The 26,208-nt window shown below is 54.3% G+C and overlaps 2 protein-coding genes across 5 annotated transcripts; both read right to left on the reverse strand.

The window, feature by feature from the left end:
* Positions 1-1,233: 1,233 nt before the first annotated feature.
* DCTN3 (dynactin subunit 3) lies at positions 1,234-8,834 on the reverse strand. Of its 2 annotated transcripts, none has more exons than XM_040655600.2 (7): positions 8,717-8,834; positions 8,504-8,588; positions 4,909-4,995; positions 3,948-4,031; positions 3,093-3,151; positions 2,305-2,358; positions 1,234-1,663 (listed from the first exon to the last, which is right to left on the reverse strand). In XM_040655600.2, exons 1-7 carry the CDS (start codon positions 8,807-8,809, stop codon positions 1,574-1,576), a joined length of 552 nt encoding a protein of 183 aa, XP_040511534.1. In that variant the 5' UTR covers positions 8,810-8,834; the 3' UTR covers positions 1,234-1,573. The 2 variants fall into 2 exon arrangements, with proteins under 2 accessions (XP_040511534.1, NP_001026616.1); NM_001031445.2 differs by having other exon boundaries at positions 2,305-2,364.
* A 3,389-nt stretch (positions 8,835-12,223) lies between these two features.
* On the reverse strand, positions 12,224-25,816 carry ARID3C (AT-rich interaction domain 3C). 3 transcript variants are annotated; one of them, XM_015277451.4, is made up of 7 exons: positions 24,930-25,816; positions 18,221-18,293; positions 15,293-15,476; positions 14,955-15,199; positions 14,571-14,828; positions 14,342-14,431; positions 12,224-13,613 (listed from the first exon to the last, which is right to left on the reverse strand). In XM_015277451.4, exons 1-7 carry the CDS (start codon positions 25,203-25,205, stop codon positions 13,471-13,473), a joined length of 1,269 nt encoding a protein of 422 aa, XP_015132937.2. In that variant the 5' UTR covers positions 25,206-25,816; the 3' UTR covers positions 12,224-13,470. The 3 variants fall into 3 exon arrangements, with proteins under 3 accessions (XP_015132937.2, XP_046761559.1, XP_040512544.1); XM_046905603.1 differs by having other exon boundaries at positions 18,215-18,293; XM_040656610.2 differs by lacking the exon at positions 14,571-14,828.
* Positions 25,817-26,208: the final 392 nt, after the last annotated feature.

A 26,208-nucleotide genomic window follows, 5' to 3' on the forward strand; every position in this document is an offset into this window, starting at 1 on the left:
TCTTGAGGCATCCTCCACCTGCCCAGCTGCATGCAGGGCACCAGTATTCAGCTCAGTGCCTGTCTGTTTCCCAGCTGTGAGGCCACATTCCTGCCCGTGGAGCACCACAATGCCCTGGAAGTGCACATCCGCTCCATGAAGTTGCTGCATCTTGGGCACCAGCTCATCTCAGAGTGTCCATCCTAGCCAGCAGTGCTGTGGGAGGAGGGCTCTGCCAGCACCTAAGTGACTGCTCCATCAGAGGCAGTTGGGGCTGAGGCATGCCCCAAAGAACCCAAGGGCACAAGTGGTGGCACCATAGGAGAAGACCTCTGGCAGATGGAAGAGCACCCAGAGCACCCACTTCCAAAGAAATAAAGTGAATTGTATGGATGAGTTGGACTGAAGAGCTCTCATATCCTGCATCTCCTGCTGGTGGGAGCATTGGGGATGGAGGTGTGACATGGGCTCTGGGATTCTGAGGGAGGTATACTATCCCATAGGAGGACAAGGTGATGAGGATAAGCTATTCCTCCTGGAGCTTATTCACTTTCCTGGGCATGCCAGGGGGCAGCCTGGGGCTCTCAGTGACTCATCTGGAGGCACAGCAGCAAGCCCAGCACCACCTCCTTGCCCACAGGGGGCTTTGGGCTCCCACAGTGTCAGCAAGAGGCTAGCATCCTCTTCTACAGGCACATGTGTTCTACATGGTGCATGGCCACTCCTTTGGCTCACCTTCATCTGTGATCTAGGAGACAGATCTGCCTAGCTTGTATGACACACACATCATCCTTCCAGTGTCATATCTTCTACAAACCATGCAGGATGGTTTAGGAGCTGCTGGCTTCACAAAGGCATATGCTCACAACTCAGGAAGTCTTCTCTACCTGGACAAATTCCACTCCCCAGCCAGAACAGGCAGGGGGCAGCAAACGCCTCTTTCTGAATAAGAAAGGACTGGCTGGGGCTCGACGTACTTCTGCCACTCTGGTAAGCAGAGGCAGGATTTAGGCCAGGGTCACTTGCTTCTCCCATTCTTCAATAGTTCCCACTCTCACTGCTGTTGAAAGACAGGACACCAGCAACCAACCCAGGAAGGGACATGCAGATGATTGCTTCCAGTTCATGCTAGGCATAACACTTCCTTATGAGACATCAGCCATGGGCTGTTGGCAGCACATGGATCTGCCTTCCTGAGCTTAACCAGGCATTCTGTGCCACTGACGCATTCAGGGGAGGAAGAGACAAGCCAGGTAGTGTATTAGGGCTTTACTATGATCCACGATAAGAGCAAAAAGGGATTTTTAAAGTACGTTACTACTTGAAAACAATAAAATGCAAGATAGCATATTAAGAACAGTGGCATATTGAGAGAAACTATATGCAAACAGTGGCATATTGACAGTGCAGCTTTGATTGAGGGCCACAAAGCCAGGGTGCCCCCAAGGAGCCTGTGACATCATTTGCAGCATACTCACACTCAGTATGAAGATGCTGAGGCAAAAGGATGCAAGCAGCTGCTACAGTCTCTTCTGAGTAACTCAAGGCCAACACGGTCCTAGGACCTCGGCTCTTTGCCCTCCCAGCTCTGCCATCACTCTGCTGTGGGTTTCACTTCACCGGCTGCTTCCAGCTGTGTTAGTATTTCATTCCACTGGACAAACTGCTTGGAGAGAAGCAGAGTCTGGATGTTCCTCTTAAGGAAAGAGGAGTGAAAGCTTCAAGAAGGAAACAAAGGTTAGAGTATAGCAAGAGCACCCCCCATCAGCCTGACTGATACAAAACCAATTTCTTAGAGGAGAAAAAGGTGAAGGAGACTGGATGTACACAGCCTACAAAGACTCAAACCATCTACACACCAATGTCCAGAAACCACTTCTAAACACTGCATAGCACTACAAATTAAAGGTCTTCCTTCAGAGAAGAGCAGAGCTCCCTCACCCGATGTAGTTCAGGATGTGTTTCAGCACTGGGATGAGGATGAGCTGCTGCAAGGCTCTGGCACGTCACAGGCACATTCGACTGACATGTCAGCTCCTTTGTGCCAAGCCACACTGTAAGCAGATCCAGCACAAAAGCTTTGACTCATAGGTGACACCCTGCCCTTCCTGTCTCAGATGGACAGTTCTGTCTCTCAGCACTGTAACAGGACTCCACTCCTGAGGTAAGTATAACAACAGGAATACAAGCATTGCTACACCAGAAGAGGTACTGGCCTTTAAACCTAAGGCTAGAGATTGCCTGCTTCCAGCTACCTCTGACAGGGCAAGGTGGCCCAAGAGACGGGTGGGCAGTTCAGACGAAGGCACCAGCTAAAAAGGATACTGTCTTGTTGTAGTTTTCCAAGAGCATCTTGACTTCATCAGTAAACTGCTCACACTGCTCCTGAAAAAAACAGTGCCTCAGTGAGTAAGCAATAAATAAGTTAAAGGAAATCTGTAATTTCAGGCAAGACAGAGGAAACCCTGTCCAAGGCCAGTACCAAGATTAAAACTCAGGCCCTGGCTGTGACCATTCACTGTGGCTGAAAGTGTTTCAATAGTTGAAAGGAAGGCTATGAAGAAACACCCATGCCCATATGGTGCAAGAGCAACCATGCTAGCACTGGTGTGTGCTTTTTCTCAGCATCCATGCTTTGCTTGCCTCAGAATGAAAACTCACAGCAAAACACAAGAAGGGGGCATTGAGAGCTGCCCAGGCTACACCCTCCCACCTCATGGGGTACTCAAATGGGGAAGGAAAGAGACAAGGTGACAGCATTAACAGCCTACCAGAGACTGGGACACTGAAGAAGTGCAACATTTCAGTGTCACAGTGAAAAGCAGAACAGCAGCTGGTTAAACACACTACTGCTTATTAACAGGTGCTCAAACCTCTGTTTTGAGCAGCCTTACGGTAGGTAAAAAGCTTTTCCAACTCAAAGTCAATTGTTAGTAATCCTAGGTATCTCCCCCAAGAGTTCTTAAACTTTTTTTTTTTCTTGCTGCAGTTTTAAAGGCGTGGTATAAGTGAGTAATTCAAACAACTGCAGATACAGGGGTGTCATCAGTACATCCATTATCAAATGGTTCCTTCTTCTGGCTAGTCAAGACTGTCACAAGCATTCACACTACCTGTTGCTGTATCTGGATTTGAGATAGTCGCTGTAGTTTGGCTGCATGTTCAGGAGCCGCTGAAAGCACAGAAATCCATTTTGTTTGTTTTACATCATGTAGGATTAGTTATTAAAAAAAAAAAAAACACCAACAAAAAAGAACATTACTTCTCCGAGGGCAAGTCACAGCAAAATTCTGCTCAGTAAATTCAAGTGCTCCACAACACAAACACGTTTTTTACACAATTAAAAAAAAAAAAAAAAAACAACTAACAGAAAAACCCACATAGCTACACTGCACATTAAATAACAAGTTTATCTGCTAACTACTTGAGTTAGGGTGAGTTAGCAGATGCTTGCACTGAGGGAGCAAACAATTAGATCAACACTGTAGTAAACAGTAAGAGAAGCATCTCTGCCTACACAAGGAACATTGATGTTCTGGGTATGAGACAGCTCACAAGCAGAACCCAGGAGAGTCAGTCACAGCCTGGGGATTGTACACAGTGCTTAGTCATAGTTTCGCGCCCTTTGCCAAGCCACTGCCTCTAACCTCTGTACTAGACTACACGGTCACCTCCCTGACCCCTTGGTGCAGGGGCCACATTCCCACCCCAGGTGTGCTTGGTAACACCTAAGACATTCAGCAGTGCTCTGTTAGACACTGCACACTTTCTAGCAGAGGTCAGACATGGAACGTAAGAGCAATGTGAGGGAGGAGCAGCTATACCACTGTGTACTTATTTACTCACACTAAGTTGTGTGTTTAGCTGCTCTCTCCTCAAGTCTGAGGCTCATGAAAAAATAAACAGCACAGACAACAGCTTGGAGGACAGCATTTGCAACTCAGACACCTGGAGAAGAATAGGCATACCTTGGATACTGGCACTGTCTAAGACGGGCTCAAGGTTCTTCACCTGCTCCAAGAGGGCTACTCGGGAAGGAAGAGCCTGCTCCTCTGATCAGGGAGAGATAATAAGGAATATTAGGAAATAAAGACAGTGGTTTGGCTTCTCACAAATACTGGTGTGTTAGTGGGTATGAATCTGTTTTCTGAACCATTTACATTCAACACAGATGACAGACAGCAGAGAACAGCTTGGCAAATATAGAAAACAAAACTCATAGCCAAAGCTAGAGTAAAGGCATGAAAGGCTCTGACTACACTATAACTTGGAAGCTCCCAAGTTATAGGAGCTCTTGAACAGGTCAGCTGTAGCCCCCACCTCAAAAAGGGACTTGTCCTACTCCAAGCTGATGACCAGCTGGAACTGACACTTGTATTCCAGCTCCCTTTTTCCAGTTATCTACCTATACAAAAAAGAGCTTGTTTATGATTTCATTCAGCCTTTTGTGATGTTCACAACCACATTCTCATTCACGGTAACTTAGGTCAGACGTCTCTCCATGAAAATTCATTAACTATAACCAAGACAAGACTGAACCAAGTTATTTGGAAGCAACGGAGAATAAGGCTAGAAGGTATTTAATATATATCCAAAATCCTCCTGTTTTTCTTACAGTCCTCAGAGTATTTAAAAAGAGGGTAATGAAAATGTTCAAGCTCCATCTTTTTCTTTTCAGCCTTGTGTTAATTTATGGATAAATTGATCTATAGTTAGGAGATCAGAAGAGATAAAATGACAGGATGAACATGCACAGGGGAGCACAATGGGTGACAGATATCCTCACAGAAATCACATTTTAGGTAGCTCTAAAGAGGTTTGCTTTTCCAGATCTTTCTAACTAAACAAAACAACTCATCCCAATCCAGCTTATGCAAAAGACAGCTTCTGTAGTGCTAAAAATGTTTTTCCTCTCATTTTAAGCCATACCTGCCAAGATGAACTGCAGCTTCATAGTGTCTGGAACAGCCATTCTGTCAATGTACTGAGGGTCTAGGTATTTTATTACATCTTCAACTAAAGCAAAAAAAAGGTTTGAAGATAAAAAGTAAGAAAGATGTTATCGCTTTTACAAGTGGAATTCCCCTCCCTACTGCACTACATGACACAAGGTTGCTTTATAAACACTGTACATTTAGGGTTATTTTTATTCAGATTCATGAATGTTTGCAGCACTTGAGAACAGGTAATTTGGAAAGCTTTGACCAAGAACTTATAAATGACTCAAGCCAAATACCTGCTTTGTTACAGACATCTCAATCACTCACTTTTTGTTTGGCTAACAATACCAATTAAATCTGCTTCTTCCTGTCCTTGATACAAAACCAGAGAACTCTCCCTCATCCTGGCTCCTAAAATTATTTACAAATATACTGTTATTGTTTTCACACCTAACACTCATCACAGCCTTGGACCACACCAGCTCTTCCAGTGCTGCTCGTATGGTGCCAGGCCATGATTCTTGGCCATGAGGAAGCTCTGTGGGACAAACCATAGCTCTGTGTTCAGTTGATGCTCCCTGGCTTAGAGAAGGCTCCGCAGACATGACCAGCAGTACTGGGATGGCATCTCTAGTTCTCCCATCACACACAAAAGGGAGAGATGGTCTGGTGAGTGGTTGCTCTCAAACCACAAGAAGTCTTTTCAGGAGCTCAGGCCCTAAAAGTCCTCCAGATGTGTATTGGGCATGGCTATGTAAAGCCAAGAGTGGGCTGCAGCAGCCTGTACCCCACTCCCAGCAGCTCAGTGGAAGAATCACGTTACATACCAAATTCAAGTGACATTGTGCAAGTTTAAATCCAAATCAGGCTTTCAAGTTTGGGGCATATGTGAACTAGATAAAAAGAATTTTTTTCATAAAATAACAAGAAGTTACAAGTCTATGAAACACCATTATAATTTTGGTGGTGTTTGAATCCCCACATCCAAAAATTAATCATAGAATTACTAAGGTTGAAAAGACCATTATGGTCATCTAGTTCAACTATCAGTCCATCATCAGCATGCCTGCTAACCGATGTCCCTCACTGCCACATCTCCACATCTCTCTTGAACACCTCCAGGAACAGCGATTCCACCATTTCCCTTGGCAGCCTGTTCCTAGACCTTACCACTCTTTCAGAGTTTTTGTAACATCTAATCCGAACTTTCCCAGCACAACTTCAGGCCATCTCTCATCTTATTGCTGATTACCTAGGAGAAGATACTGATCCATATCTTGCTGTGACCTCCTTTTACGGAGTTGTAGAGTGCTGTAAGGTCTCCCCTGAACGTTCCCTTCTCCAGACTAAGCAATCCCAGCTCCTTCAGCTGATCCTCATAAGACTTGCATTCCAGAACCTTCACAGCTTTCTTGCCCTTCTCTGGACACACCCCAGTGACTCAATGTCCTTCTTGTAGTGAGGGGCCCAAAAGTGAACACAGTACGCAAGGCGTGGTCTCACCAGCACTGAGTACAGTGGGACAATCACTTCCCCAGTTCTGCTGAATACACTATTTCTGATACAAGCAAGCATGCTGTTGGCCTTCCTGGCCACCTGGGCACACTGCTAGCTCATGTTCAGCCAGCTGTCAACTATCATCCACAGACCCTTTTCCACCAGGCAGCTTTCCAGCTACTCTCCCCCAAAGCCTGTGGTGCTGCATAGGGCTGTTCTGAACAAAGTGCAGAACCTGGCACTTGGACTTCTCGAACTTCATCCCATTGGCCTCAGCCCAGCAATCCAGCCTGTCCAGATCCTTCTGCACAGCCTTCCTACGCTCAACACATCCTCCCATCTTGGTGTCATCTGCAGACTTACAGAGTGTGCACTCAATCCCCTCCTCCAGATCATCAGTAAAGGTATTAGACCAGACTGGCCCCAGTCATGACCCCTGGGGAACACTACTCCTGACTGGTCACCAGCTAAATTTAACTCCATTCACCACCATTTTCTGGGCCCAGCCATCCAGACAGATTTTCACCCAGAGAAGGGTACACCTGTTTAAGCCACAGGCTGTCAGCTTCTCCAGTAGAATACTGTGAGAGATGCTGTCAAAGGCTTTGCTAAAGTCTGAGTAGACTACACCTATAGCCTTTCCGTCATCTACCAGGCAGGTCATCTGGTCATAGAAGGAGAACAGGTTAGTGAAAGTACATCCTGTCTTTCGTGAACTCATGTTGGCTAGGCCTGATCTGGTTATCCCGCACACGCTGTGTAATCACACTCAAAGACAATCTGCTCCATAACCTTCCTCGATACTAAAGCCAGTCTGACAGACAGTTTTCCAGATATTTTCTGATATTTCCAGATATTCTTCTGATATTTCTTCTAGATAGGTGCCACAAGTCTCCAAAGCTGTACAAATCCAAGGACATTTCAGTTTCTCATACTGTCTTCCCTGTCAGGGGGGCTGACAGGACACAAGTTGTTGGGAGGGAACAGAGTCAGAACAGCTGACCTTATTATTACCAGCTTTGAATTCTAGAGAACTGAAACACTACTTAATGTAGAGAGCCACCCCACTACCACTCCTTCCTAGGCTCTCTCTTCTAAAGAGCTTATAGCCCTCCATTGCAGCGCTCCAGTTACAAGAGTGATCATACCACATTTCAGTGATAGTGACCATGTCACAGTTCTCGTGCCGCACAATGACTTTTAGCTCCTGCTTCTTGCCCATGCTGTGTGCATTGATGCAGATGCACTTCATCTGAGGTATTGCTCTCAGCCCCAGCTCTGATATGCTGCACCCAAGCTCATTTCTCATGAGCCTGGTTTTGTTCCCTCACCCCCTTCAAACCTTCTTTAAAGCCATCTCAGTGAACTACACCAGCTGCTGGGCTAGAATGCTTTTCCCCCTTTGAGACAGGTGGATCTCATCTGTCACCAGCAGGCCTAGTGCTGAATAAACTGTCCCATACAAAAAAAAACATTCCACCACTGGCACAGCCACAGAGCCATGTATCATGTATCACATGAGTTTTCCTGTTCCTCTCAGTATTTTGCCCTATTATTGAAGAAACTGAGGAAAGCGACTGTTTATGAGGGTGGATAGTGACAAAACAAGGGGGAATGGTTTTAAACTAGAACAGGGGAGGTTTAGGTTAGATATTAGAAGAAAGTTTTCCAGGGTGGTGACACATTGGAACGGATTGCTCAAGGAGGCTGTGGATGCCCCATCCCTGGAGGCATTCAAGGCCAGGCTGGATGTGACTCTGGGCATCCTGGTCCAGTGGCTGGCAACCCTGCACATAGCAGGGGGGTTGAAACTAGATGGTCATTGTGGTCCTTTTCAACCCAGGCCATTCTATTATTCTATGAAACCACCACCTGAGCTCCCGCCCCTTCAAATAACCACCCCAATGCCCCGAAGACAAGCAAACAGATATCCCTCTCACTTTCTTGCTTCTAGGCAAAACGTACCGAAGCAGGACCACAAATGAGCCAGCTGAGCCCCAAGGAGGGGATGTGGGCTCACAACACGCACCAACTGCCCTTGCCACTGCCACCCTTCTGCACCGACCCCAGCATGGCAGCTCACTCACTTTTCTTAAACAGGATCTTGATTCTCTCCCTCTTGCCGGCGATGTTGCTCAACGCCACCTGCACCTTGACGAGCTCATCGGCCACCTGCAGGGGGAACGGACCTGTCAGCCGACAGCGGGCCGCCAGGCCCAGGGATGGGGACAGGCTGGTGAACGGCCTCTGCGGGAAAATCTCCAAAGTGCGACTGGAGGGGGCAAATATGGAACCCTGACCTTTGGCGGCTCGCCGGTGCCGACGCCCATGCGCTGCTCCAATTCCTCCAGCCGCCAGTGTAGTTGCTGCAAAGCCGCCATCTCCCCTGCCATCTTGCCGCCGCGCCGGAAGTTGCTCAGCTTCACTTCCGGTCCGCCCCGCCCGGGTTACGCCCCGTTGCCATGGCGGCGCGTTGCTAAGGGAGGCCGTTTCCGTGGCGATGGACACCCCCGGGCGGGCTGAGGGCGCGGGAGGGAGGGCTGCGGGGCTGCTCCGAGCCCCCCGGAGGCAGCGGGGCGGTCGATGCTGATTTGCACTGCAGAGAGAGGTGTGCGGGCTTCGCGGCATCCGGGCGGTCGATGGATGCTTCATTCCGGCGCGGTCCTTCAGGCGAGAGGCACTCGAGTGTGTTAAAAGCAACAGAGCAATGGCGGGACCGGAGGAAGCAGAGCCTTTGAAATCCAGGAGCTGCCTCGGGCTTTCCCCCAGGCCCTGGCCTGCCCGCATTCACCTTCCTCCCATCGACCACTGTCACTCAGTGAGGGGCTGGTGAAGGCAGCAGCTGTCCCCAGCCCCACCTGCACTCACAGCCATAGGAACCCCCCGAAGGGCCGAGATGGATCTATGGCAGCAGAGACACCACAGCCAGAGGATTCCCAGGCTGCGGAAGGATTGGTTCTGGAGACCCAGAGCATCTCTCTGTCCCCCTCATGCTGAGAGCATAGGACTGCTTTTGCACTGAGGAGACCTGGGGTGGTTAATGCCAGGCCTGTCCTTTAGGACAAAGCCATCTGCTAATAGGAAGTACTTCACCAGCAACACCAGCGTTGGCTGCAGTTTGAGAGCAAAGCCATGCCCTGAAAAAGCTTTGTCCTTCTACAAGGCTACTCTGAAAGCAATGCCTCCTATTTTATTATGTTGGCCTGCAATGTCATAGGTTGATGTTGATGGTATGGCTGTGGAGGCTGAACCTTCCCAGCAGTATCCTGTTACATTTTGTTGCCATGTGGCAGATGGCAGCAGAGGCAGCAGTTTGACAAATTGTTGTCTGACATGGGAGTGTGTATGAAGAAAAGATGTGTCACTGAATTCCTTCCTGCAGAAAAATTGCATTCACTGACATTCATCAACACTTACCGATCATTTATGGAGACCAAACAGTGGATGTGAGGTGGTAGGTGGTGCGTTTCAGCAGTGGTGAGAGTGACAGTGTGTCACCTCTGCTCATACAGATAGTTATGAGAGCAGTATTCAGGCTCTTCTTCATTGCTGGTGAAGATGCATAGTTAATAGTGGTGGCTATTTAAAAAAAAAAAACATTGTTTTGTAGCTGAGAATTTGCTCTACCAAATAGTGTTATTGTGCTCTTTGTATCTCTTGTAGTTTCCATGGAAATGAATAGGAGGTATTGCTTTTGGAGAAACCTACGTAGATGTGTTATTGCAGGGAGCTTTACGCAGCCACCTGGAAGGAGCGATAGGATGGCTTGGGGATCCAGCAACATTTGTAGCCCCTAAAACCTCCCTGCAGAAGCTGAGCAAACTGCTTGGGTGGGGAGAGCAGGCTGAGACCCAGCACTCTGCCTTTCTTCCCAAGGATCGATAGCTGTGCTGTGGAAGAAGAATCTTCAGAGGGGAAGAGCTGCACTTTGTTCCACAAAGGCAACAATTAGAAATTGCCTCGTTAGCAGAAGTGGCTGGGGGCTGCAGCAGAGCCTGGAGGCTGTGAACACTGCTGGTCTGCTTTTAGAGAGGAACAGCTCTACTGCAGCCTATGCCCAGCAGGATGGATGATTCCCACGAATGTCCTGTGCCAAATCACTGAAGATAACCCACCCCAAAAAAGTGAGAAATTCAGGCTGGGGCTCAGGCACTGGGGCTCCAGGGTCAGAGGACAAGCCTGAAGCCACTGGCTACGCACAGTCTTGCAGGGTGCATAGTGAATCTCTCCCAGCCCAAGTCTTGGAGGCTGCCAGGAGGACTCTTTCCCCATCCCCATCCATACCCCTACCCCCATCCCCATCCCCATCCTCATCCCCATCCCCATCCCCATCCCTGCGCTGACACAGTGATGCCATGGACACCTGCCTCCATCCTGCTGCTGAAGCTGGATCCAGCACTCCTCCTGCTAGGCTGGATCGCCCCTGCACCCCTCCACCTCCTCCCTCCTGCTCAATTATGTTCCCTGTGGGATGCGGGAAGTGGCATTGATCAGGGCTGGTTACTCAGGTGACAGCAGCTGTGTCTCCGAGCCCCCCAGGGAGCGTGACATTGCACATCACCCCCCTGAGCTGTGTAACAAGGGAGGATGCTGGCCCACCTGTACACTTGTGGCCCCCTGGGGCCTTGGCGCTCAATGTGCTATGGCCGGCACTGCTCAGCAGTGACAAGGGACACAAGACCCCAATTAAGGCTGCATTGATCACACTCCAGCCCCGCTTGGCAAGCTGTGCTGGGGTTACAGGAGTTCTGTCAGGGCTGAGCTGTCTCGCACCCATGCAGTACTGGCACCCACATCCCAGCACCCAGCACAAACTCCCTGGGTGCCCCTTGCATTCTGGGACACCTGCCGGCACATGGACACAGACACACAGACACAGGCACACAAACCTATTCACTCACACAAATGACCTTCACACGTTCACATCCAGCTATTGGACTCGATGATCATCACGAGTCCCTTCCAACTCGGGATAACTTACGATTCTATGCAGCCCATCTGGCCACACTCATACCGGGGTCAGCACTACCGCCGTCTATTGGCCTCCCTGCACCGCCTCCTTGCCCCCCTCCCATGTCCTCCCCACGAGCCCTGCTCCCCCGCGCTGCAGCACCATGGCCAGCGCTAGAGGCAGCCGGGGGCGTCCCACAGGTCTTGGGGGTATCCCAAGGAGAAGGGTGTCCTCAGAGGATGGAGCCACTGCCATCTTCGATACAGGAGGTGCTGTCTCCGTGGGCACTAGGGACCTAGCTTCACTGGTGCTGGGGAGTTTGTTCCCGTGGGTGCTGTTTGGGACTCCAGTAATGAACTCTGTGTCGGGGTGTTGGTGTTGCTATGGGTGCTGGAGGCTTGTGTTCAGGATTGCCATCTGAGGGGGTGTCTTTGTTCACACTTTCCCCGTGCATCCCATAATATACATGCCTGTGAGCACCTGTGTGCGCACCTGTGCCTCCAGGCTGTCCCAGCAGTGCTGTCATCTCAGGCTGCAACCCTGCAGCAATTACCCAAGCAGCTTCTAACCATATCCCCACATGGCACAGGGATTTCCCACCCATAGTTAGGCTGTGTGAGGCCTTGCAGCCCCCAGCCAGGCTGGATTTGGTGCCCATCGTGTTCTGTGCATGAGCAGGCACCAAGTTGCACTCCAGAACCCAAGGAGTGGGAACAAACCAGCAACATAGGTTGTGAAGCCTTAGCCATCACAGATGCCACCCCAGGGTGTCAGAGGTGTACCGAACCCCAAGCTGTCCCCATCCCAACCACCGACGCTTGTGGTATCCCCAGTGTCACCCTCAGCTCCAGCTTGGTTCAGTTCAGTTCCTTTAATAGACACACAGCCACGCTGCTGTGGGGGTGGCACAGGCAGCACCAAACCCCCACTGAGGTAGAGGCGAGCGTTGCCTCGCGCTCATTTGCTTTGACTCCCAGGGGCGTAGGTAGGTGCAGGAGCCACTCCCTTCCCCCCTTCCCCAACGAGGTAGTTCAGGGCCCCCCATCTCCCTGCCCCAAGATGGGGACCCCGACATCTTTGTTTTTGGTGGGCTGTGCCGCCCTGCTCTTCCCCCAGCAAGCTCCTCCCACAGTGCATTACTCCCACCCACTGGCATAAAGTCCCACCCACAGCCCCATCCCAATAGGCCCCACCCCCATTCTCAGTTTGCCCCCCCCACCAGTCCCACCAGTATCCCCATTGTGTGCCTCCCAACGCAACCCCCCCCCCCGCAAGCTGGGGGCTTGAGGTGTCCCCAGCGCTGGGTGCCACTGCCCTCGGGTGACCCCCGGGGGTGTCACAGGGTGGGCAGCATGGGGGGAGTGAGGGGGAGGGCCGTAGCAATTGCTCTGAGCGTGTGTGGGGGGTGTATGGTGTGTATGGGGAATGTGTAGGGGACACAGCGTGCACCAGGGAGGGGTGGACAGGGGTCAGTGTTGGGGGTGTATTGGTGATGCTGTGTGTGGGAGATGCAGGGTGTGCACTGCCAGCATATGTAAGGAGCACAGTGTGCAAAGAGATGTGTATAAGGAATGCGGTGTGTCAGACAGCATTGCAATGTGGAGGGGACAGTGTAAGCACCAAGGTGTGTATAGGGGCTGCAGTGTGTGCATTGAGGTATGTAGGGGCGGCAGTGAGTGAAGCAAGGTCACTACAGAGGATGCAGAGTGTGCAGGGGTGTGCACAGGGGATGTAAAGTGAGCATCAAGGTATACGGTCTGTAGCAGCTGAGGTATACACAGGGGCTGCAGTGAGTGTACTGAGGCAAGTATGGGGAATGCAGTGACTGCATCAAGGGGATGCAGTTTGCGGGGTGCTGGGATTCCAGGCCAGCAAAAGCTGCATGGAGGTCACAGGAGATGCATGGCTTGGGGTTCACATGGGTGAGGGCTAGCTGCACACCTGCGGTTGAGGGATGAAAGGTCCCCCATGGTTGCCTGCTGCATTACCACAGCCCCACACCACAACAAGAGGTTCCCCCAGGCCCTCATGGGCACATCCCTTCCCCACTGGGCACATCCTTGCCCCGTGTTTGGGAGTGCAGCTCTTTGAGGAGCACTGCCCCTAAGGTGCAGTGCCAGTGGGAGTGTGGCTTTGTGAGGGGGCTGGTGGCAGTGGGTTCAGGGTGGCCGCAGGGTTTGGCCCACTTTGGGTGCCCCCTCCACCAGGTGCCAAGGGGCCTGCAGGACGGCGGGCAAACAGGACACCTGGGGAGTGAGAGAAAAGGGGTTACGGGCAAGGAACAGCACCTCAGGGGGCAGCAGCCCCACATCACTCTTAGTGACACCCCTGTCCTCATGTTCCCTTACACAGCTATCGGGGTGGCTAGGATCCTTTGGACAGTGGCTGTGCACACTCACAAGCCCTGACCTTTGTAGTTTGTTAAGTATTTATGTGCTTAAGGAAAAGCTATCTGCCTTAATTGGGGTGTCTCAGCAGGGCAGGCTTGGGCAGAGTGACCTGCTTAGCCAGCATGGGAGCTATATCATCGTGCAGGGAGGGCTCCTGTGCCCCATAGTGTGCTGTCAGTGAGACGGGTGCTTGAGTATTCCCTCCGGGGAACCTGCAACCTCTTCACCACCCCAACATTGTCCCCAACATGTGTACCCTTCCATAGGGGACTCCAAACCCTAAATCCCAAATCCCATGGTGATGATGACCACAAGTCTTTTAGCACCACTCAAACCAACTCTGTCCATCCATCTATCCATCCCCCTCTTTGGGCATTCACTGCCAGCCCCTGCAGGGTGACATCTGCCAGCCTCACCATCCCCCTTCTCTGCCTGCTCCCTCTCTCCAGCCCCTGCCACTTTGTTACAATGGATTTTATAGTAAAGACATCAGATTGAAGGAAGGACTTGCTGGCCAGGCAGTGGCTATAAGTTATTGGATTTCCTGGCCGCAATTACACGGGCCAAGCGGCCCTTCTATTTACCTGTGTAGACAACTCCATTTATTTCTATTGACATGTTGATACTGCTAATGCCGTTGGTGGACAGGTTCAATGCGGTCTCCTGTCTGTCATCTGGGGAAAGGAAATACCAATATAAGCACAAAGCGAAACAGAAACTGGATGGAGCAGAAGGGCTCCGTTCTGCCTGTGCATCCTTGCTCTGCCCCAGTGCCAGGGGACAGGGTGACCATGCTGGGGGCTGCAGTGCTACCTCGGTTGGAGACTTTGATGTTCATGGGGAACTGGGAGGCTACAGCCAGGAGGTTGTGCTGCAGGGCGTGCTGCATCAGCCGCTGCTGCTCCTCCACCGTCAGGGCCACTTTCTTCTCCGGGGGCTCACCAGTCTCCAGCTTGTCCCGCAACTGCTCCAGCACTGCTGCCTGCGAGGCTGCAGCCACTTGGGCTGCTGTGAGGTGGTGGCTGGACAGCCCCACTGGGATGGCGATGCGCCCAGGCACTGTGCCATCCTCTGCAACAACAGCAAGAGGTCAGCTGGCCTCCCCTGCTCCACCCCATTGCAGCATCCACACCACACGGTTGGGGTGGCACTGAGATGGAGAGCATCCCCAGAGGTGGAGATGCACTCCTCACCCACCTTTCTTCACACCGTGCACTTGGCTGATCTGGCTGCAGCTATGGGTGGAGATGCCGAGACCTGGCAAGGGCATTTTGGGGGAGCCCAGCAGGGTTGGGGTGCCAGTGGGAGAGTAGTTGAAGAGTGCGGTGCCAAATGTCTGCCTCCTCCCCTCCCGCCGGTTGCTGTCGATGGCAGCCTGAAGCTCCCCAGGTGAGCTGAGAGCCCTCTTCTCACATTCATAGGGGTACAGATACTTCATGTATCTGTGGGGAATAGAGCTGGCATCAACTTTCTGCTGAGCAGTGCCAGGCAGGGATGGAGCCCTCCTTCCCCTATGGGACACCCCATGCTCTCACTGTGTGCGGAGGGTGAAGGCAGCACTGGTGATGGAGGTAGGTAAGTTGAGGCCCTTGGTGATCTCACGCCAGATCTTCTTGTTGATGACCTCCACCAGGCCACCCTTGTCTGTCACCAGCCGATACAGCGTGTAGAGGTCCAGCACTTGCTTGGCCATGATGGGGATGCGGTTCACAGGCGTCCCTTCCAGTGAGCACAGAGGGAAAGAGAAAAGAAGCACGAGATGAGCCTACATCCATCCCCTTGGGGACATGACCCCCAATGGGTACCAGCTCTCAGCACTGCAGCTCCTCCAGAGCCCCTCACAATAATCTCCCTGCAAAACTCCTACAGCTTCCTGTAGAGCATCTGCAAATTTCTCAGAGCATCCTAAGAGGCACTGTCTTAACACTGAGCCTTGGGGCATGAGTGCCAGGGGTCTCTGCTCCCCATCAGGACATTCAGTTCACCAGCACTCTGCAAGCCCAGCACAGATCAGCATAGTCCCCCAAAGCCATCAGGTCTGGCTATAACCATGTTTATCCTAGCCCTATGGTGCCTGGGGGCAGGCACCACAGCAGTGACTCAAGGCAAAGGAGGGATGAGCATCCTGTCCTGTCCCATCCTGTCCCATCCCATCCCATATTTATTCCCTGGCAGGCTGTGGGCAGTATTGGAAAGCCATCCATTCTGCTGGGGAGGCTGTCACGGCTGCGCTTCGCCCCTCAAACGAAGCCGTCACTCACCGCCATCCTCCAGCATCCCTAATTTATGGCCCCGATATTGGCTTGGCTTCTTCGCATAAGCCTGAAAAATGAGCTCTTTTTATTCTTTTACTGAGTTCATTTAACTTTTTTTTTTCTCTTTCTTTCTTTCTTTTTTTTTTTTTTCCTTTGTGTTGTTTGCCATGTCAGGAAGGGGTAGTTTTTACTCCTGGGAAAAAGATAAAGACTGAACCCTATATCTACCCATGGTCCTTCATCAGCCCTGCCCAGCTCAGCCCCATTACCTGATCTGGGGGCTCCCCATCACCCCAGAAGCTATGAGCGCATTTGTGGGGTCTCAGGATCCAATCAATGCCCTCTAGACTTCTTCTCTCCCCCCCTCCCTCACTAATGAAAGCAGATGCCATTAATCTTGGGGCTGTGCAGCGCTGACGGCCAGTGCCCATCCCACTGACAAAGGGACCTGTCTGTGTTCCTGCAGAATGATGGCCCTGGTTCTGGCTGGGGTGCATGGCACAAAAGCCTAAGGAGGTGGTAGGGCCATTGTGCTGCTGCAATTAGTTCCCCAATTGATTAATGGTGCTCTGTTATCAGCAGGGCCCTTGCTTTGGGAGGGAGGGGGCAAATGCAGGGGATGTGCAGCCGCCTCCTGGGGTTCAGTGTCCCTTCCCAACCCACTATCATCCCGAAGATGTCCCTCCTGTCTGTACACCCCTGGGTGCTCATGGGACGTGAGTACTCACCCCCTGAACCACAGGACACCCAGCACCCCTCAGGGTCACCCTGAGCTTCCCCCCACCCTGGGGAGGGGAGCGGAGTGGAACAGGGGAGCATCCAGCTCCCTCCCTTCTCCTTGCACCACCAGGCACTCACTTAATTAGCCCGGGCCCCAATAGCAAGGGAGTTAATTAGCTCTGGAGAGAGAGATAATGAAGCCGCCAAGCAGCCCATGAATCTTGTGGGTGAGGGATGCTGGGGGGTGGAGGGGCAGAGGGGACAGTGCCAGTGCTCCCCCAGCTCCCTCCCACCTGCCCCACAGCTGGGGTCACGCAGTGCCCGTGGGGCAGCACCTAGATCTCCCTCTGCTTCCAGCCCCACAGTCCTGAAAAGAGTCTGTGGGGACTCAACACCACCAAGAGTCAGGTGCTGCTGCACCACGGGTGAACACCCACTCTCCCTGATGATCCCTAAGGCAGATCTGGGTCTGACTGCCCCTCTCTGCCCTGCACACAATTACCTCCAAGCCTTTCCTGTCTCTCCTGTCTCCCCCCATCACCCTTCCCCCTTCTCCCCCGTCTTCCCCCCCCCCCCCCCCCCCCCCCCCCCGCAGCCTTCCCCCATTAATTAGCTCGGCATTAACCTCTGCCTGGGGTTTACTGGCTATCGAGCGGCATGTTCATTAATCCACACACTGGCAAAAGGCTCTAATTAATACAGCCAGCCGCACGCCTGCATTCGGCAACTTTTAAGTGTTGCGGGCCTGGATGGTGAGGGCGAAGGTTAAAGTATTTATCGAGTCCCCAGGAGCTGGCTCGTCCCTCTGCCGATAGCAAAGATTTCCGATGGTCTGGGTGGGCTGCAGGGCTTTAACCCCTGGGCACCCGGTGCTGCTCACACAGCCCTGGGGCAGTGCTCGTGTATGGCCATGATGACCCACAAATGCTAACGGGGATCACTGATGGGCACTGTTAAGAGGCCTTGCTAATGGGCATCTCTGCTGGGCAACACCAATGGGCACTGCTAACAGGTATCATCAGTAGGCACCCCTGTCAGCCATCACTAATGGCCATAATTAATGGCTTTTTCTAATAGATATAGCCCAAAGGCACTAGTGACTGGCACCACTGCTGCTCATTCCTGCTGGTTGTTGCTGGGCATCAGCAATGGGCATCACCACCAGCCCAAATGTGGGGGTCCCAGAGGAGCCCCTCTGGCTGACAGCACTCCAAGATGGGTTGCCACTGTGGATAAGGGGACAAACCTGTGGGTGTGTGTATGTGTAAATGTGAGTGTATAGGATGTGGTGTGCAAATCTAAAGGTGCATACCAGGAGACACAGAGTGTGCAGGCAGAGATGAGCTCATGTGACAGTGACACACGCGAGTCTGTATGTGCTCATCTTGTCTCAGGGGCTTGCAGAGACCTGCAGCCGCTCAGTGCACGAGTGCCTCTCACCATGAGACCCCCTTAACCAGAGCACCCACCCACACCACCCACCTTTACCTCTCTTCTGCATGAAGCTGAAGAGGTCATCCAGGAACTCCTTGCGCTTTGGATCCTCATCCAGTTCATAGAGCTGAGGACAGGGGAGAGAGGGGTCAGTGCTGCCAGCACCAGGCAGAGGTCAGCGGGAAGGATGGAGACTCTGATGGCATCACCCATTCCCCGCAGTTCTCTGTGCCCAGGGCTGCTGTGGGCTCCCCAGCACCAACACCATCCCCCTGCTCCCTCTGTGCCTCAGTTTCCCCACCCTACAGTGCAGCAGGGCAGGATGCACCCATGCCGTGCAGCTTGCCTGATTCCAGCACAGCGCTTCGGTGACCATGACAAATTGGAGCCCGCCAGATCGATGGCCCAGCAGTAAAAGTCAGAGCACATGAAGGAAAAATTAGCACCAATCGAAGGTGCTATAGACACCAATTCCTCCCAGTGAGCCCGGCAAGAATTTAAAGCCATTGAAAAGAAACAAAACTCAGCAGTCCAGAATGGATTTCCAAAACATATACAAAGAAATGCAAGCTGGAAAACAAAGTCAGGCACAAAATAGAGTCGTTTAAAAAACAATTGTGTAGGGAAAGGCCGTTAAAAACCAATAGAAAGGGAGCCCCCCCACCTCCACACAACACATAATTCACGGGCAGATAAAAGGAGTGGGGCTGTGTGGAGGTGTCGGCGGCAGGGATGCAGAGATCTGTGGACACGGGGATGGGGGGCACAAGGACACAGGCATGCAGGGATGCAAGGACATGGGGACATAGATGTGGGGTTGTGAAGAGATGGGGATGTGAGGAGAAGGGGATGCAGGGTCATGAGGACATGGGGATGCAGAGATGTGCAGAGGTGAGGACATGAAACAAGGGTCTGCTCTGACAGCTGCAGAGCCCCAGGAGCTCTCGTTTCCCTGCCTGGCCACCAGTCCACCCCTTCCATCCCTCCCAGCATGGGAAGTCAGGACTAATCCCCCACACCAACCACTGCTGCCAGTCCAGGGCCACATCCTTCCCAGGGATCAGCCAGCAGGAGGGTCCGGCTGGGCCCCTGCTGCTGCCACATCCATCTCTGCTCCTGCAGCTCCCAGACAGGTGCTACCTCCCAGCATCAGGATCAGTCCTCCAGCATTTATTAACCCCTCACCTTTTATCTATTGTGCAAAGACATGTTACATCAGGCCAGGAGCAAAGGTCAGCTTTTAAGTGGAGCAAGGAAGAGAGTATACAGTTGGCATCCCAAATGGTTTGGGGATGCTCAGGCTGGAGAGGGGCTGGGCACTGTGGTCTCCTCCTGCCTCTATGGGGACAACCATTGGAGTGGCAGACCACAGCCCCACACAAGCACAAACAACGTTGCACAGATGTGCACAACCCTGCATCACAGCATATGCAGCCCACACAGGTATGCAGAGCCCTGTACATGTATGCAAAAACATCACAAGTACAAGTCTCCACATGGGCATATACAACACCACATGGGCATATACAACCCCAAATAGGCATGCACAATCCTGTACATCCATGCACAATCCTATATGGGTGCAATTACTCCCTCTCAGCAGGCATAACCCTGCACAGCCCTGCATGGCGTGAACCCCACATGAGCACACACATTCCTAGTGGGGATGTACACCCACAGATGGGGACATGGACCCCTGAGTGGGAACACTCCCCACACACACCTCCAGCAGCTGTCAGCCTTGCTCAGGGGGCAATTGTGCAACATGAGCAGCAGCTCCTGCTTGCAGTGACCTATGAGCAAGGACCCTTTTAATCGTGTTTGTATTGATATAATTAGTAACTCATTTAACGCCATCGATGTAACTATATTCCTCTATAAACACAAGTATTAAACTGTCAAGCCCAGGGATCGATATCCCGCTGGTGCGCAGCTCTGCTCTGCTCTACTGACCTCAGGACCCCATCTGTGAGGCTCTGACCCCCCTCCCCCCTAGAAAAAGCCCACAGCCCCCAGTACCAACCCAGCGCAACTCTTGAGGTGTCCCTGCCCTGAACCCACTGCAGGTGCAGCTGTGAGCACCCCGCTCCCTGTCAGCACCCCATTGCCATGGCGACGTCCTCATTCCTTAAGGAATGGGGATAACAGCGCTGCTCCAGGTTAAAGGGTAGCAGGTCGAACATGGCTTATTAAAGGGATGTGAATAGACCTCACACTTCCCCTGCCACCTCACCATGATTAAATAACATTGTTAGCACACTTGCTTCCCCCCAAGGTGCCTCTCCCTGATCTGGGGGTGTAGGGACAAAGCAGACCCCATGGTCCAGCCCATCCTGCAGAAGAGGGAAGCAGGGAGGTGACAGAGCCCCTCCATCCCCACAGTGCTGCCAAGGGAAGCACTCGCAGTGGGACCCCTGCTCAGCTGCCACCTCCCACTGGCAGCCAGGGCTCAGATCAGCCACCAGGATTTAATCCACTTAATATGGGCTGCATCGATCCTGAACCCTGCTTGGCTTCCCCCCTGCCTCGCATCCCCCCCAGTCCTCAGCCGCTTAATATGCACCACATTGATTAGCTTCCCTGCTAATTTCTCCATCTGTCTACTGCTCACACAGGGAGCACAGGAGATGCTCTTCCTGCACCCACCCTCCACCCTGCCATGCTGCAGGTGCTCATTTGGGGACCTTGGTCTCCTTTGGGAACTACACAGCCCTTTGGAGCATCACTGCACTGTGGTTCCACTGCACAACCAGGAATAACATACCTGGTACCCATCATGTGCCAATGGCGTGGGGGAGCCATCAGTGCCCCAGTTTACCCAAGGGGTTCAAGTCAGAGACCCAGGAGCTCTGGGCCTCCATGATGGGGTCCCCACCAATCCCATCCCATTGCTGGGAGCAGCTCGCTCCCCGCCAGGCACCATCCACCCCTGACCTTGCAGGCGCCTGGCCCCGCGCCGTTAATAAGTTAATGGTTATGGGACGGCACTGCCTGGACGCTGTCTGCATCTGAAAGTGCTGCCGGCTGCTGGGGGGCCGTGCCCCAATCCCACAACCCCCACCAGGACCACACTGACCCCAGTGTCCCCACCTTCATCACTGTCTCACTACCACAGCCAGACACCCCCCACACTGGATCTCCCCAGCCTGCTCCAAGTGCCCCCCTTCAAACCATTCACCGTGCTTAATATTTAACGGGGCTTTACAGAGCAACAGGTTTAATCAGCGCTGATAGCGCGGCGGATCCGGCAGGCCATTAAAACCCCCTCCCCGCCACCACTGTTGGTCCTGGGGGAGCTGCCTGCTGCAAACATTAACCCAGCTCGGGGCAAGGTGAGGGATGTTTGCTCGTGGCACTGGCCTTGGGATGGCAGCCCCCTGCCCTGAGAAGGTGGGGGCTCACGGGGTCCCCAGCCACATCCCCAGCCCATTTGGCAGGAGGGGAAACTGAGGCACAGAGAATCAGAATAACTCACTACTAGCGTTACAGCTGTGCATGTGAAGGAAATGTGGTGCGTGATGCCACTGAGGCATCGTCGCCATATCCCAGTCCTGGGGACTCTGGACATGGGATACTGCTGTACCTGCTATAGAGAACCTGTTTTAGCAGGGAGTTGGACTAGATGATCTCTAGAAGTCCCTTCCAACACCTCCAATTATGTGACTCTGTGACAGAGCAAGGCAAAGCGACCCCAGCAGTGCCCCGTGCTCCTGTGAACAGCCGTGAGCACACCCATGCTTCCCTCAGTACCCTCCATGCATGCACATTCACCCTCATGCACACGCTGCATGTTTGCACAGCCCCCTCCTGCTCACACACCCTCACACACACTCTATCTGTGCACACACACCCTGTGCACACTCACACACCCCATATACACATTCTCCTTGTGTAAACTCACACCCCCACTACCCTGCAGTCCTAAATGTGCACTCACCCCACACACAGCTGGACCTGCTCCCACACCCCCGCGCAGCTGTACACCCCCATAGAACCAGAACCCACCTCTCCGGGGTTGTATGCTTCCCCACTGCAGCAGCCCTTCTACTATCATTAACCTAATTAATGGATTAGTGGAGGTTAAAGCCCGCGAGGGGGTGCACCCCGCAAACCCACCACTCTCATCTGACTGCTATGCACAGAACCGGGGGGGGGACTCAAAGGATCCTGCCAGCCTCATTTCAGCCTTTTCTCCTTTCCCCGAGCTCGGGCTCATGGCTATCCCCACCTCCCTGAACACTTGTCCCCAGCTCCCGCGCTGCCTGCACTGCTGGCACCTTTCTTCTCACACCCTTGATTAGTTTTTACACCTCCTTCTCGGAGCCCCGACGCTGAGCCCCAGGGAGCTGCAGTCAGGGAGCTGGGGCTGCGGTGGCCAAAGGCGCTCCCGGCACCCCCAGACCGCACCGGGGCTGGGGTTGCGTCCCCGCCGAGGTACTGGGCTCCATGGGATGGGACAGAGGTTGAGCTCCGGCACCCAGCCCCGCTCACTTCGCAGCCCCTTCGCCGCAGGTGGTCCCGTCCCCACGTTTGTGGTTGGGAAACCGCCGGCAGCCGCGGCGAGGAGCGCACTCCGCGCCCTTGTGCCGCGGTGTAACCAGAGAGCCTCTAATTTAGACCCAGAGCCCTGCGGGGCTGCTCTGCACCTGGGTGGAGATGCACCGGGAGGAGGAATGGGTCAGGGTGAGAGCCCCTTCCTCGCAGGGGTCTCGGCAACCGTCCCAGACAGCGGGGAGACCTCTGGGACCTTGGTCCGTGCTTCGTTACCGAGCGGACACGAACGACTGCGGGGCTGATGCAAGGGGCAGGGCAAGGGCTTTCCCGACCCGCCGGTATCACAGCAGCCCGCAGAGCAAAAGCCCCTCTGCGCCCACAAACTGCGGGCGCCCCAAACCATTTCCCCTGCATGAGCTGCCCGAGCGAAGTGCTCGTTTCTCCCATTAATCCTCACAAATCCCCTCCGCAGCCTCTTCCTCCCGGCCCCGAGTGGGGAACCTGTTCTCCAGGTCAGATACAGCCTCGGGGACACTTCCCCTCCCGGACAATGACAGAGGAGGGCCAGCTACCCCGCAGCCCCCGGGGCACCGCGCCCTGCTCCAAACCACAAAGCTCCTTTCCCCTCTTTCCGCCTCATCCTATCTGAGCCACCCTCTGGCAATAGGTCCCTTTGACCCTGCGCACCCGGGGGCAATGGAGGTAAGGGACGCCCTTCTATCCCCAGGGCTGGATGGGAAAAGACAAGCTACCAGCTGGAAAACCCAGGAGCGGCAGCGACTCGTCTCCTTAGGGCTGAGGAGGAAGAGGGGAGGAAGCCGGCGAGCCGGCGAGTTACAGTTATCACCCCGCCCTGACGTCCTCTGTGATCTGTCCCCCGTATTTACACCGCGATTTGCAGCCGCACTAACGAGGGGCAGGGCGCGGGGCCGAAGGAAGAGAGAAATGCCTGGGATGCTTTCTCTCTGCAAAGCCTCCCCGAGGCCGGGAGCGAGGGAGGAGCCGCGTCCCACCTCCCGCCTGACCCCGGGAACCGGACAGTCAGCCTTTTTCAGCGCAGCGGGCTGTAACGTAACACTTCCCCGCCGAGCTATTCGACCTATGCAGCGCACCCACCCTGGAGGTGGCCCAGTGCGTGTACCGGGGACCAGAACCATACTGCACTATGCAACATCTGAACAGAAAGTCTGGTCCCTGCAGCCATTCCCATCCCCTTCTGGCTGGGGGTGTCCCTCAGTCCCCAAGCACTGATCATAAGGACCGTCTAGCTGTCCCACAAGCAGCAGCACCGCCACAAGAAGCCACACACCTTTGCATAGGGATATCTCAGCCTGGTCTGTCCCTTTGTGCACCACCCCTGCCACGACCATCACCACGACGCAAGAGAGTTCATGGGATGTGCAAACCCGAGACAGAGCTATGCAATCCACACTTGCATCCCTGCAGCAGCCTTGTGCACAGTGAGGGTAGCACAATCCAGCAGGAGGGAATCTATGCAAGTGGACATGGTATTAAACACAAAGATCCCTTCTCCACCCAGAGTCCACAGGCCCTGTGACCTCCCCAGGTCCCCGCAGAGACTGTCACAGGTGGGCACAGGGAGGTGCCAGATCCTGGGCACCCCGCTGTCCCCCAGGGCACCCTCCCAACCCCATGGGGCAGAAGGGGCTGGGGCTGTCCAAGCACAGTGGAGCTGGAGGAGAGTGCAAGGAGCTGGCAGAAAGGCATAGGGGACAGTAGGGAGGTGACGCACACCAGGGTAAGGTGGGATGGGTCTTGGTGGTAGGGGATGGGGGGGCATGAGGAGTCCATTTGGGGTGCAACAAAGTATAGGGTGATAGGAAATGGGGAGCCCAACAGGATACTTGTTGGGAAGAGACAGGGTACAGGGATGGCAGCTGTGAAACATTCATGGGGTGCCCATCTTGGGAGGGATGGTGATTCGGGACAGGGGTGCTGGGGTGCACTAGCTGTACTTGTCTGGCATGCAGTCTGGGGGCAGAGGAGGGGGACTTGGGGATGGTCCCATTTAGGGTGGCACAAAAATGATATCTGGGGGCAGTGGGAGATACGGGAAACGTCTTCTTGGGGTACAGTCGGGATGGGGCTTGGGGGCAGTGGAGTGGCTGGAGATGGGCTATGGGGATGGGGAGAAGGGACTACAAGCAACATTTATTTGGGGAAAGCTGGAATCAGAGTTAAGGGGCAGTGGGGGGACATCGGGGATCAGCCTGGAGCTGCCGGCGCCGGCGTGGCAGATGCTTCCTACCTGCTTGAACTGCTCCTCGTAGGTCCACTCGTGGTGCGGGGGGGGCGGCGGGTCGCAGGGCTCCGCTTCCTCCTCCTCCTCCTCCTCCTCCTCTTCCTCTTCCTCTTCCCCCGCTGCGGCGGGCAGCGGGCGCGGGCCAGGGGTCGGGCGGCGGCGGGGGGCAGCGGGCGGCGGAGCGGGGCCGGGACCAGGAGCGGCTTCGAGCGGCAGCCGTCGGGGTGCGCCGTCGGGGCCGCGGGCCAGGCGGGCCGCCTGCTGCCGCTGCAGGCTTTCCATCACCGCCGCCAGGCGCAGCCCCCCAGCCGCCCCGGGCCCCCGCGGCGGGGCGGCCGGCTGCGGGCACAGGGCACGGCCTCAGCACCGCCACCGGAGGAGGTGAAAGAGGAGGAGGAAGCACCCCCACTCTCTTCGCCGCCACCCGACCGGGGGCCCTTCCCCGAAGTTGCCCGCACCCGCTGTCGGGACTCGGGGTGGGGGGAAGGGGGGCACCTCTTCCCCGCGTCCCGGTACCCCTCGGGACGCATCCGAGCGGGGACCCCCGTCCCTGCCTTTCAGTCCCAAAAAGACCCGTCTCCCACCGGGGAACTCCCACTTCTGGTACCTCCCCCGTGGTCCTACCGGAGAGCCCCGTTCGCTTCCATCGGGGCGTCCCCACCCCGTTCCCCCGCGGCCCCGGAACCCCTCCGGTCCGTCCCGTCGCGGCGCGGCCCTCACCGGGGCGGCTCTGCCCGCCAGGCTGGGGTTCTCCACCATACCGCCGGCTCCGAGCGCCGCCCGGGGCTCGCCCCGCCGTCCCGGGGGCACGGCCGCTGCTCCGCCCGGCCCCGGCCCGCCGCTCACATGGCGCCGCGCCCGCCGATATTTCTTTTATTCCGCAGCAGATGAGGGTGGGTGGGATTTTTTTTCCCTCTTTTCTTTCTTTCTCTCTTTCTTCCTTTTTTTTTTTTTTTTTTTTTCCCTTCCTTGCAACAAGTGGCAGGCAGGCAGCAACACCCCTCCCCGCTCCCATTTGCTAGCGCACGTCAAGGGAGGCAGCCGGGGAGGGCCGGCCCTGCGCAGCCCCAGGGGAGCCCCGGGACCGGCCCGCGGAGAGCACAGAGCCCGGAGCTGCGGGAGCGGCTGTGTGTGCGCGCGTGTGTGTGTGCGCGGGGGTCTGTGCTCCTCTGTAGGAGTGTGCCTTGTGTACGTGTGTGTATGTGTGCAGAAGGTTTCTGCTTGCACGTATCTGCATGTTGCTTTGCCAGAGATCTGTGCATTCGTGCACAGCAAGGGTGGTGAA

This window comes from Gallus gallus, chromosome Z (genome assembly GCF_016699485.2).
Source record: "Gallus gallus isolate bGalGal1 chromosome Z, bGalGal1.mat.broiler.GRCg7b, whole genome shotgun sequence".
Lineage (NCBI taxonomy): Eukaryota > Metazoa > Chordata > Aves > Galliformes > Phasianidae > Gallus > Gallus gallus.